Source organism: Oncorhynchus mykiss, chromosome 20 (assembly GCF_057628025.1).
Source record: "Oncorhynchus mykiss isolate SJ-2025 chromosome 20, ASM5762802v1, whole genome shotgun sequence".
Taxonomy (NCBI): domain Eukaryota; kingdom Metazoa; phylum Chordata; class Actinopteri; order Salmoniformes; family Salmonidae; genus Oncorhynchus; species Oncorhynchus mykiss.
The window spans coordinates 44394623-44408932 of record NC_143041.1 but is presented as its reverse complement, the minus strand read 5'-3'; the positions used below and the strand labels follow the sequence as shown (position 1 = coordinate 44408932).

General features: G+C 47.4%; 1 protein-coding gene across 4 annotated transcripts in view; it reads left to right on the top strand.

Moving 5' to 3' along the window:
- The window catches only part of LOC100301650 (calcium-activated potassium channel subunit alpha-1a), a 204527-nt gene that overhangs the window by 157838 nt on the left and 32379 nt on the right, over positions 1 to 14310 (top strand). For all 4 annotated transcript variants that reach the window (XM_090213112.1, XM_090213114.1, XM_090213111.1 and 1 more), the window contains one exon: positions 12048 to 12141. In XM_090213112.1, the coding sequence (XP_090069238.1) occupies positions 12048 to 12141 (94 nt within the window). The remainder of the gene's footprint in view (positions 1 to 12047; positions 12142 to 14310) is intronic.

The following is a 14310-nucleotide window of genomic DNA, read 5'->3' as shown; positions in this document are numbered from 1 at the left end:
ATCAAACAGGTACCAAAACCAATCAAACAGGTACCAAAACCAATCAAACAGGTACCAAAACCAATCAAACAGGTACCAAAACCAATCAAACAGGTACCAAAACCAATCAAACAGGTACCAAAACCAATCAAACAGGTACCAAAACCAATCAAACAGGTACCAAAACCAATCAAACAGCTACCAAAACCAATCAAACAGGTACCAAAACCAATCAAACAGGTACCAAAACCAATCAAACAGGTACCAAAACCAATCAAACAGGTACCAAAACCAATCAAACAGGTACCAAAACCAATCAAACAGGTACCAAAACTAATCAAACAGCTACCAAAACCAATCAAACAGGTACCAAAACCAATCAAACAGGTACCAAAACCAATCAAACAGGTACCAAAACTAATCAAACAGCTATCAGAACCAATCAAACGGCTATCAGAACCATTCAAACGGCTATCAGAACCAATCAAACTGCTATCAGAACCAATCAAACGGCTATCAGAACCAATCAAACGGCTATCAGAACCAATCACCCGAATAAGCTATTCACTTGTTTCGATTTTTCTTTTTAGATTGACAATGACAAAACATAGTTATTGAGCGTTATTCTCTCCGATTTCACAATTCATTCCAAGTAGTGGATGACGAGACAACGTTACTATAGACCATCTAGAGTAGAGGGTCTTAGAAAGTCAGGACATCTGCCACAATGTGTTGTCCCTGCTGTAAAGCTGTGCGTGTATGACGCGGGACAGATGAGTGCAGGAGGTTTAGAGCCAGAACGGTAATGTGTTGTCCCTGCTGTAAAGATGTGCGTGTATGACGTGGGACAGATGAGTGCAGGAGGTTTAGAGCCAGAATGGTAATGTGTTGTCCCTGCTGTAGAGCTGTGCATGTATGACGTGGGACAGATGAGTGCAGGAGGTTTACAGCCAGAACGGTAATGTGTTGTCCCTGCTGTAAAGCTGTGCGTGTATGACGTGGGACAGATGAGTGCAGGAGGTTTAGAGCCAGAACGGTAATGTGTTGTCCTTGCTGTAAAGCATGACGCGGGACAGATGAGTGCAGGAGGTTTAGAGCCAGAACGGTAATGTGTTGTCCCTGCTGTAAAGCTGTGCGTGTATGACGTGGGACAGATGAGTGCAGGAGGTTTAGAGCCAGAGCGGTAATGTGTTGTCCCTGCTGTAAAGCTGTGTGTGTATGACGTGGGACAGATGAGTGCAGGAGGTTTAGAGCCAGAACGGTAATGTGTTGTCCCTGCTGTAAAGCTGTGTTTGTATGACGTGGGACAGATGAGTGCAGGAGGTTTAGAGCCAGAACGGTAATGTGTTGTCCCTGCTGTAAAGCTGTGTGTGTATGACGTGGGACAGATGAGTGCAGGAGGTTTAGAGCCAGAACGGTAATGTGTTGTCCCTGCTGTAAAGCTGTGCGTGTATGACGTGGGACAGATGAGTGCAGGAGGTTTAGAGCCAGAACGGTAATGTGGTGTCCCTGCTGTAAAGCATGACGTGGGACAGATGAGTGCAGGAGGTTTAGAGCCAGAACGGTAATGTGTTGTCCCTGCTGTAAAGCTGTGCATGTCTGACGTGGGACAGATGAGTGCAGGAGATTTACAGCCAGAACGGTAATGTGTTGTCCCTGCTGTAAAGCTGTGCGTGAATGACGTGGGACAGATGAGTGCAGGAGGTTTAGAGCCAGAAGGGTAATGTGTTGTCCCTGCTGTAAAGCATGACGTGGGACAGATGAGTGCAGGAGGTTTAGAGCCAGAACGGTAATGTGTTGTCCCTGCTGTAAAGCTGTGCGTGTATGACGTGGGACAGATGAGTGCAGGAGGTTTAGAGCCAGAGCGGTAATGTGTTGTCCCTGCTGTAAAGCTGTGTGTGTATGACGTGGGACAGATGAGTGCAGGAGGTTTAGAGCCAGAGCGGTAATGTGTTGTCCCTGCTGTAAAGCTGTGTGTGTATGACGTGGGACAGATGAGTGCAGGAGGTTTAGAGCCAGAACGGTAATGTGTTGTCCCTGCTGTAAAGCTGTGCGTGTATGACGTGGGACAGATGAGTGCAGGAGGTTTAGAGCCAGAACGGTAATGTGTTGTCCCTGCTGTAAAGCATGACGTGGGACAGATGAGTGCAGGAGGTTTAGAGCTAGAACGGTAATGTGTTGTCCCTCCTGTAAAGCTGTGCGTGTATGACGTGGGACAGATGAGTGCAGGAGGTTTAGAGCCAGAACGGTAATGTGTTGGACAGCTGACCGTTTAAATAATCATCTCTATACAAATTGGCTTCTGATCCCAGCTAGCTTTGGGAGAAGTGGAAATATATTTTCTTTCTCCTGAGGGTATTGTTAGATTTGTTTGTCATAATAAAAAAAAAAAAAGTATCTTTTTAACACTAGATAAGTCAAAACTAAATAAACACATTTATTTTGCAGCTTTGATTAGGGATTCAAAATATTCAATTTATTAGATTTGTTGTGATAAAATATGTTAAGTTCCTTCCTTTCAGGTGCCGGTTGTAAATGTCTGTTGCGATAATTCTCATAGTAGAATAGAACAATTAAACACCTGAAAGCCCTGCTGTTGATTAATTCATGTTTATTATGAACAGCAAAGTAAATGTCACATCTAACATTTTCATTTTAAGAGTCTACTTCTAGTGGTTACGTGGTGTTTAATAACAATGAGTGTCTTAATTATTGAACTATTCATATTTTTATGCCATAAAGAATGATCCCCGACTTAACATAATGGTGAATGACACGTCTGTAAAATACAATTCCCGCTGATAGTCGGTCCATTATAAAGTCAGTTGAATTCAACCGCACAGCACCTAATTTACAGACAGTATAGATTATCAGTATAGACTGTATAGACTATCCGTATAGACTGTATAGACTATAATCTATGGTTCTTCTCTAGTGCTGATTTTCATTCTTCTCTGTCCGACAGTTAAAGACGACCCCTTTATCAAAAGGTCAACCTATCAGAACCAGTCTATTCGGGGCTCCAGAGTGGGGCAGCGGTCTAAGGCACTGCGTCTCAGTGCTAGAGGCGTCACTACAGACCCTGGTTTGATTCCAGATTGTATCACAACCTGCCATGATTGGGAGTTCCATAGGGCGGCGCACAATTGGCCCAGCGTCATCCGGGTTAGGGTTTGGCCCGGGGCTGGCCGTCATTCTAAATAAGAATTTGTTCTTAACTGACTTGGCTAATTAAATGAAGGTAAACAATAATTGCACTACAACTCCACAACCAGCGCAGCCCACCATAAAGCAGCAACAGTGGAGTAGTATTGTCTTGTCTGGGTCAATTCCTCTAGTCAACAACTGTAAAGGAAGCCTGCAGTCTTCCAGGCCCTCAGTGTTAATGTATAGCCTCCGAGAGCTGGCCCAAGGGGGCTGGCAGCAGAGGATGCCAGCAGGCTGCTAGTTAAATACAGATGTCACTCCAGTAACACCACACTGTACATGTGAGAACCCTACTTGTGGTGCCATGCAGCACGGCGTGGCTAGTTTGGCCCCTGCTCACCACTAGGATAACAACACACAACGTGTTGTGTTTTAGACTGTAGCTGAGTGGAGTAGATGCAAGCCCCCTCGGGTTTAACCTCAATGATACTAGCTAACATCACAACACTCAGGCTGCTGCTAGGCTGGAGTAGAGCCCTGGGGTTGTAAGCCCCCTTGAGGTCTGGTGTAACTAGGCTTTACTCTGCCCTGCTCGACCACAACGCATGTGTTTGTGACTGAGGCAGAGGCTGTACTGCTGGGGTGGAGTGGTTGCATGTGTAACATTCCTTGCTAATGACCCAGTGTGTGCAGCTGTCAGCTGGGAACGACTAAATATTGAACACACTGACTGAGGAATCTCCAGCCACTCCACCTTTGCTTCACTACTGTCTCCATTATACTGTCATAGATAAACAGCCCGGCAGCATTGCGATTGGAGGTTAGCCCATCTGAGGACCAGGATATTTTTTTACATTTTTTGTTGTTGTTGCTTACTACCTCTTTTTCTCCTCAATTTCATGGTATCCAATTGGTAGTTACAGTCTTGTCTCATCGCTGCAACTCCCGTACGTACTCAGGAGAGGCGAAGGTCGAAAGCCGTGCGTCCTCCTAAGTACAACCCAACCAAGCCGCACTGCTTCTTGACACAATGCCCACTTAACCCGGAAGCCAGCCGCACCAATGTGTCGGAGGAAACACCGTACACCTGGCGACTGTGTCAGCGCGCACTGCGCCCAGCCAACCACAGGAGTCGCTAGATGTCAACTTGCTGTTTTTATTTCATTTTCACTGAACTTGCACTGAGGAGCTGTTCTTTCGGCTTTCTCTTCACGTGTAGAAATGTGATATCAGCTAGCGTAAAGAATTAGCCTGATTCATTTTCACTGGAAGGCGAAACTTGCCATTCTTTTTTTTTCGGGCGAAGAGAAGAGCCCTGGGTCGGTGTAGTTTCATGTAGTGGTAAAGACAGTGTCCAAGGGGCAGCTGAGCTGTGAATAAATCATAGTGGCACTCAGACCAATCTAATTACACGAGCCAAGGGCATCGGCAGTCAGCGTCATTAGGCCCTGAGAAGAGAGAGGAAACTAAAAGACCAGCCATCTCCGATGCATTCAGACTTTGGAACAAAGGGCCCATATTTATGATGTCACCTCTGTGATATTTATGCTTTATTATCTTAATTAGATGAACGTTCTGAGAGATTTGCATAGCCAGCAGTAGAAGCATCTTAAAGGAACTGCCCGGTGTTCTCAGATTTCTATGAAATATGACCTATGAAATAGTTTTCCTTCCAATGTTAAAAACAGCTTTTCTTTGTTGGAATGGTGTGGGACGTACCCCAACAACAGAATGGTGTGGGACGTACCCCAACAACAGAATGGTGTGGGACGTACCCCAACAACAGAATGGTGTGGGGCGTACCCCAACAACAGAATGGTGTGTGCGTACCCCAACAACAGAATGGTGTGGGACGTACCCCATCAACAGAATGGTGTGGGGCGTACCCCATCAACAGAATGGTGTGGGATGTACCCCAACAACAGAATGGTGTGGGGCGTACCCCATCAACAGAATGGTGTGGGACGTACCCCAACAACAGAATGGTGTGGGACGTACCCCAACAACAGAATGGTGTGGGACGTACCCCAACAACAGAATGGTGTGGGGCGTACCCCAACAACAGAATGGTGTGGGACGTACCCCAACAACAGAATGGTGTGGGGCGTACCCCAACAACAGAATGGTGTGTGCGTACCCCAACAACAGAATGGTGTGGGACGTACCCCATCAACAGAATGGTGTGGGGCGTACCCCATCAACAGAATGGTGTGGGATGTACCCCAACAACAGAATGGTGTGGGGCGTACCCCATCAACAGAATGGTGTGGGCGTACCCCAACAACAGAATGGTGTGGGACGTACCCCAACAACAGAATGGTGTGGGACGTACCCCACCAACAGAATGGTGTGGGACGTACCCCATCAACAGAATGGTGTGGGATGTACCCCATCAACAGAATGGTGTGGGCGTACCCCAACAACAGAATGGTGTGGGGCGTACCCCAACAACAGAATGGTGTGGGGCGTACCCCATCAACAGAATGGTGTGGGCGTACCCCAACAACAGAATGGTGTGGGGCGTACCCCATCAACAGAATGGTGTGGGCGTACCCCAACAACAGAATGGTGTGGGGCGTACCCCATCAACAGAATGGTGTGGGCGTACCCCAACAACAGAATGGTGTGGGCGTACCCCATCAACAGAATGGTGTGGGCGTACCCCATCAACAGAATGGTGTGGGATGTACCCCATCAACAGAATGGTGTGGGCGTACCCCATCAACAGAATGGTGTGGGACGTACCCCATCAACAGAATGGTGTGGGACGTACCCCAACAACAGAATGGTGTGGGACGTACCCCACCAACAGAATGGTGTGGGACGTACCCCATCAACAGAATGGTGTGGGATGTACCCCATCAACAGAATGGTGTGGGCGTACCCCAACAACAGAATGGTGTGGGGCGTACCCCAACAACAGAATGGTGTGGGGCGTACCCCATCAACAGAATGGTGTGGGCGTACCCCAACAACAGAATGGTGTGGGGCGTACCCCATCAACAGAATGGTGTGGGCGTACCCCAACAACAGAATGGTGTGGGGCGTACCCCATCAACAGAATGGTGTGGGCGTACCCCAACAACAGAATGGTGTGGGCGTACCCCATCAACAGAATGGTGTGGGCGTACCCCATCAACAGAATGGTGTGGGATGTACCCCATCAACAGAATGGTGTGGGCGTACCCCATCAACAGAATGGTGTGGGACGTACCCCATCAACAGAATGGTGTGGGCGTACCCCAACAACAGAATGGTGTGGGACGTACCCCATCAACAGAATGGTGTGGGACGTACCCCATCAACAGAATGGTGTGGGGCGTACCCCATCAACAGAATGGTGTGGGCGTACCCCATCAACAGAATGGTGTGGGCGTACCCCAACAACAGAATGGTGTGGGACGTACCCCATCAACAGAATGGTGTGGGACGTACCCCAACAACAGAATGGTGTGGGACGTACCCCATCAACAGAATGGTGTGGGGCGTACCCCATCAACAGAATGGTGTGGGCGTACCCCAACAACAGAATGGTGTGGGACGTACCCCAACAACAGAATGGTGTGGGACGTACCCCACCAACAGAATGGTGTGGGACGTACCCCATCAACAGAATGGTGTGGGATGTACCCCATCAACAGAATGGTGTGGGCGTACCCCAACAACAGAATGGTGTGGGGCGTACCCCAACAACAGAATGGTGTGGGGCGTACCCCATCAACAGAATGGTGTGGGCGTACCCCAACAACAGAATGGTGTGGGGCGTACCCCATCAACAGAATGGTGTGGGCGTACCCCAACAACAGAATGGTGTGGGGCGTACCCCATCAACAGAATGGTGTGGGCGTACCCCAACAACAGAATGGTGTGGGCGTACCCCATCAACAGAATGGTGTGGGCGTACCCCATCAACAGAATGGTGTGGGATGTACCCCATCAACAGAATGGTGTGGGCGTACCCCATCAACAGAATGGTGTGGGACGTACCCCATCAACAGAATGGTGTGGGCGTACCCCATCAACAGAATGGTGTGGGATGTACCCCATCAACAGAATGGTGTGGGCGTACCCCAACAACAGAATGGTGTGGGCGTACCCCATCAACAGAATGGTGTGGGCGTACCCCATCAACAGAATGGTGTGGGACGTACCCCATCAACAGAATGGTGTGGGCGTACCCCAACAACAGAATGGTGTGGGACGTACCCCACCAACAGAATGGTGTGGGACGTACCCCATCAACAGAATGGTGTGGGATGTACCCCATCAACAGAATGGTGTGGGCGTACCCCAACAACAGAATGGTGTGGGGCGTACCCCAACAACAGAATGGTGTGGGGCGTACCCCATCAACAGAATGGTGTGGGGCGTACCCCATCAACAGAATGGTGTGGGATGTACCCCATCAACAGAATGGTGTGGGGCGTACCCCAACAACTGAATGGTGTGGGCGTACCCCATCAACAGAATGGTGTGGGGCGTACCCCATCAACAGAATGGTGTGGGATGTACCCCATCAACAGAATGGTGTGGGGCGTACCCCATCAACAGAATGGTGTGGGATGTACCCCAACAACAGAATGGTGTGGGATGTACCCCATCAACAGAATGGTGTGGGCGTACCCTAACAACAGAATGGTGTGGGATGTACCCCAACAACAGAATGGTGTGGGATGTACCCCAACAACAGAATGGTGTGGGCGTACCCCATCAACAGAATGGTGTGGGATGTACCCGATCAACAGAATGGTGTGGGGCGTACCCCATCAACAGAATGGTGTGGGATGTACTCCAACAACAGAATGGTGTGGGCGTACCCCATCAACAGAATGGTGTGGGCGTACCCCAACAAAAGAATGGTGTGGGCGTACCCCATCAACAGAATGGTGTGGGCGTACCCCATCAACAGAATGGTGTGGGCGTACCCCATCAACAGAATGGTGTGGGCGTACCCCATCAACAGAATGGTGTGGGATGTACCCCATCAACAGAATGGTGTGGGGCGTACCCCATCAACAGAATTGTGTGGGATGTACCCCAACAACAGAATGGTGTGGGCGTACCCCATCAACAGAATGGTGTGGGCGTACCCCAACAAAAGAATGGTGTGGGCGTACCACATCAACAGAATGGTGTGGGATGTACCCCATCAACAGAATGGTGTGGGCGTACCCCAACAACAGAATGGTGTGGGACGTACCCCACCAACAGAATGGTGTGGGACGTACCCCATCAACAGAATGGTGTGGGGCGTACCCCATCAACAGAATGGTGTGGGGCGTACCCCAACAACAGAATGGTGTGGGACGTACCCCATCAACAGAATGGTGTGGGACGTACCCCATCAACAGAATGGTGTGGGACGTACCCCATCAACAGAATGGTGTGGGGCGTACCCCATCAACAGAATGGTGTGGGCGTACCCCAACAACAGAATGGTGTGGGCGTACCCCATCAACAGAATGGTGTGGGCGTACCCCATCAACAGAATGGTGTGGGCGTACCCCAACAACAGAATGGTGTGGGCGTACCCCATCAACAGAATGGTGTGGGCGTACCCCATCAACAGAATGGTGTGGGCGTACCCCAACAACAGAATGGTGTGGGCGTACCCCAACAACAGAATGGTGTGGGCGTACCCCATCAACAGAATGGTGTGGGCGTACCCCAACAACAGAATGGTGTTGGCGTACCCCATCAACAGAATGTTGTGGGCGTACCCAAACAACAGAATGGTGTGGGACGTACCCCATCAACAGAATGGTGTGGGCGTACCCCAACAACAGAATGGTGTGGGACGTACCCCATCAACAGAATGGTGTGGGCGTACCCCATCAACAGAATGGTGTGGGCGTACCCCAACAACAGAATGGTGTGGGCGTACCCCAACAACAGAATGGTGTGGGCGTACCCCATCAACAGAATGGTGTGGGCGTACCCCAACAACAGAATGGTGTGGGCGTACCCCATCAACAGAATGGTGTGGGACGTACCCCATCAACAGAATGGTGTGGGCGTTCCCCAACAACTGAATGGTGTGGGCGTACCCCAACAACAGAATGGTGTGGGCGTACCCCAACAACAGAATAGTGTGGGCGTACCCCATCAACAGAATGGTGTGGGCGTACCCCAACAACAGAATGGTGTGGGCGTACCCCAACAACAGAATGGTGTGGGTCGTACCCCAACAACAGAATGGTGTGGGGCGTACCCCATCAACAGAATGGTGTGGGGCGTACCCCAACAACAGAATGGTGTGGGCGTACACCAACAGCAGAATGGTGTGGGCGTACCCCAACAACAGAATGGTGTGGGGCGTACCCCATCAACAGAATGGTGTGGGGCGTACCTCAACAACAGAATGGTGTGGGGCGTACCCCATCAACAGAATGGTGTGGGCGTACCCCATCAACAGAATGGTGTGGGCGTACCCCAACAACAGAATGGTGTGGGCGTACCCCAACAACAGAATGGTGTGGGCGTACCCCATCAACAGAATGGTGTGGGCGTACCCCAACAACAGAATGGTGTGGGCGTACCCCATCAACAGAATGGTGTGGGCGTACCCCATCAACAGAATGGTGTGGGCGTACCCCAACAACAGAATGGTGTGGGCGTACCCCATCAACAGAATGGTGTGGGCGTACCCCAACAACAGAATGGTGTGGGGCGTACCCCATCAACAGAATGGTGTGGGCGTACCCCATCAACAGAATGGTGTGGGCGTACCCCAACAACAGAATGGTGTGTGCGTACCCCATCAACAGAATGGTGTGGGCGTACCCCAACAACAGAATGGTGTGGGCGTACCCCATCAACAGAATGGTGTGGGCGTACCCCAACAACAGAATGGTGTGGGCGTACCCCATCAACAGAATGGTGTGGGCGTACCCAAACAACAGAATGGTGTGGGACGTACCCCAACAACAGAATGGTGTGGGGCGTACCCCATCAACAGAATGGTGTGGGGCGTACCTCAACAACAGAATGGTGTGGGGCGTACCCCATCAACAGAATGGTGTGGGCGTACCCCATCAACAGAATGGTGTGGGCGTACCCCAACAACAGAATGGTGTGGGCGTACCCCAACAACAGAATGGTGTGGGCGTACCCCATCAACAGAATGGTGTGGGCGTACCCCAACAACAGAATGGTGTGGGCGTACCCCATCAACAGAATGGTGTGGGCGTACCCCATCAACAGAATGGTGTGGGCGTACCCCAACAACAGAATGGTATGTGCGTACCCCATCAACAGAATGGTGTGGGCGTACCCCATCAACAGAATGGTGTGGGCGTACCCCAACAACAGAATGGTGTGGGTCGTATCCCAACAACAGAATGGTGTGGGCGTACCCCAACAACAGAATGGGGTGGGCGTACCCCATCAACAGAATGGTGTGGGCGTACCCCATCAACAGAATGGTGTGGGCGTACCCCAACAACAGAATGGTGTGGGTCGTATCCCAACAACAGAATGGTGTGGGCGTACCCCAACAACAGAATGGTGTGGGCTTACCCCAACAACATAATGGTGTGGGCATACCACAACAACAGAATGCTGTGGGCCTATAGCTTTCATAAAAAATATTCATGTGAGTAGAGTGCTGATTATCCAGCTCATCTTCCTCTAGACAGTTGATTGGCCAGCTCATCCACCTCAGAGAGAGGACATCATGTTCTATGAGGAAATAGCATACCTTTTTTAAACGATCTGTTTGAGATACAAGTTTGAGATGAGATTATTGAAGTGGTTTTTTTCTCCTATCCATGCTTTGGCCACAAATACACTTAAAGAGTCAACAACATTATTTGCATATAAGTTAACAGAGAATGAACTTTTACAAGTGCTTTTCCCTGGGCAGTTATTTTAAGTTTCTAATGTAATGATTTAATAGGACATGGACATATGTCTACTGAATTAGCATACATACTGGGGTTAATGCATGTGTCACAGTCAGTCACACACTCCTAGTGATACTTATTCCGAGGGGTTGATTCCATTGTGCATTTTTAAACTAGAATGATTCAGAAATGGCTTGAGGATGATTACAATTTATATACAAAACTTGAACAGATATATACAGTATCAAGCTAGAAATGGAAAAGTATCATTTGTAAATGCCATTAAAATGTGGGCTTGGTTTTTCGTGTGATGTTAAAATACTGGGGCGGCAGGTAGCCTAGTGGTTATTGTGTTGGGCCAGTAACCGAAAGGTTGCTAGATTGAATCCCCGAGCTGACAAAGTAAAAATCTGTAGTGGGTTAACTCCCTGAACAAGGCAGTTAACCCACTGTTCCTAGGCCGTCATTGTTAATAAGAATTTGTTCTTGCCTAATAAACTGACTTCCCTAATAAAATAGATACTGTGTTGTTATCATATTATACGCACAGTATGTAGGATACTGTAAGATATTCAATAAGTCAGATTTACAGTAAGTCCATTTTATAATCAGTCAGATTTACAGTAAATCAGATTTACAGTAAGTCCATTTTATAATAAGTCAGATTTACAGTAAGTCCATTTTATAATAAGTCAGATTTACAGTAAATCAATGGTATATTAAATGAGAAGCATGATGGTGATGGCATGTTGAATCATTATGTTTAAACTAATGCAGACGATGTTCACATGCATTTTTATTGAGTTGCATTTGGGGGATTTGTCAGGTCGTACTGTATCATGCATTACATCCGTCCCGTCCTTTCCCCTTCCTCACCCTGTGGTCTCCTGTTCCTCTAGTCTCCTGTTCCTGATTCTAACTTGTCTTGCCTCTTTTGCTTTGGGACCTTCTCTGACTTTTGAACCGATTGTCCTGTGTCGTCTTGGTGTACTAACTTACAGTAAATGTATAAGACTTCCTGTATGTGATCTCACCTAGCCATTCCTTGGCTTCTCCCACTCTCGCCTGTTATTGCAGTGGAAGAAGAGCAGCAGTCAGCTGTTTCGCCTAAAAAGAAACAAGGCAATGGAAACACGAGGAACTCACCCAACGGTTCACCAAAAATGATGAGGTAAGACAACAGCTTCAAGAGAACATTATCTATCAGTACTGTTCCGTTAGTGTTTCTTTATATGTGCCCGGATTCAGGATCGTAGGCGGTTGACGCTCTTTTCTACTTCACAGTAGGGCCGTTAAAAAAATATATATATTTGTATTTGTTTTTGCAGAAATGCCTTCTTGAACATGGAAACTTTCGTATGCATTGATTACAGACTGGTCTGGGATTTGTTAATACTGTATGAATTTTGTAAAAATTATTATGAGCCTAGTTTAGCCAAGGAGAAAGCACTGAGCTATGTAGGGAGAAAGGCAGGATCCCTGATTGGCTGAGATAACGGAGGGGGATAATAGAGACACTACTTCCTGGAGGACGATACCATGCTGACTCATTTGTTTTTTCTTAAGGAGATGAGTGAGGCTTAATTAAGAGGGTGTGAACGATGCTGACTCAAGTGATTTTTTTTTCTCCTGCTTGTCTCCAAATTGGGAGAACAAGTTTATCAAATTTACAAGATGCATAACTTTCCCATGTTTCCCGCCAACAGCAGTGTATGAGATACCATTTTGATTTAATCAGACTAAGACCTATTCATGTTGTAGCTGAACCGGACGCTAACGCACTAGCTTCACTTTTTTTTCTTCTTAAATCCAAGTCTGCAAAATTTGACACAGGCTCACCTTCCTGAATTCAGTCACAAGTCGTAACTTCCTTGATGATACACATTACACAGAATAAGAACGAGAGCGAGACAGAGAACTCTCTAAAGCTGAAACATTTCTACGCTGTCAATTTGTCAGCTGTTAAAAAGACAAGACATAAGCTTCAATATTTATTTCATGAGAGAGACAGACCGATCACGAGAAGCGGTTTGAGTAATGCTCTAGCTTTAAGGCCTCAACTGTCACCCCTCCCAGTCCCATCCACATGTACTGGACCTTTAAACATCAGTGACACTAATGACAGCACCAACCAATCAGAGAGACTCCTGTGGCTCTATCGCCCCCGGCAACTCTATTGTAGCGATCCCTTTGAGTTCTATTTTTGGTTCACAAGACCACGTGTGATATGCCTCATCGCCATCCAAACTGAAAATCAAATGCTACCTTGCTTTTATCTTGTCCCATGGAATTAATTGAGTGTTTATTGATTTTGACGGGTGATAGGAACTGCTATTCAACACGAGGCCATTAGAAGGAATAGAAGAGCCATTATCATTCAAGGGGAAAGGTAATAGACAAACCAGATCAGAGGGAAGTCACATCGCAGAGTATGGAACAACTGTAAAACTCTCTGCATAAAATATGATTGAATTCTACTGTACATTGCTATTGTATATACTTTGTGTAAAAGCAAGTTGTAATTGAAGGTACCTCGATGCTAGTTAAGATAATACTACAGTCTTACAGTTACCAACAAGCATTTGCTCACCTGCTTACATGAGGAAAATCATCTTTGTACAGGTAACTAAACCACGTCCCTGTTCGCCACGTAATTTATGCATGTTTTCTATGATCTGTTTGACTGGTAAAATTTATTTGGAGGCATTTGGCCTCGTCTGATTAGCTTCAAAGTGAATGTCAGAGCTGTACAGTAGCGCTTTCGGAGGTTTCCCTGGCTCCTGGAAAGCTCTGGGGATCTTTTAATACTATTCAAACTTTTCATGTTATAGCCCTGAGCTAAATGGACGCTAACGCACCACAGTGTGTATGTTCAGTGTTTATTTTGTTTACTTCGGCACTGTGTTGTCTAAGACAATTTTTACCCTCTGGACATTAAAGTTCATCCTATCCTATCATACTCCGCTGTTAGCCATGCTAATAGTGCTGGGTATACAGGTAGACCTAATCTAATACAGTATCCCAATCTGATCTAGTACAGTATACAGGTGGATCTGATCTAGTACTGTATAACGATCGGATCTAATACTGTACACTGATTTGATCTAATACTTTATACCGACCTGATCTAATACTGTTTTACTGATCTGATATAATACTGTATACAGGTGGAACTTATTTAATACTGTATATAGGTGAATCTGATCTAGTACAGTATACAGGTGGATCTGATCTAGTACTGTATAACGATCGGATCTAATACTGTACACTGATTTGATCTAATACTTTATACCGACCTGATCTAATACTGTTTTACTGATCTGATCTAATACTGTATACA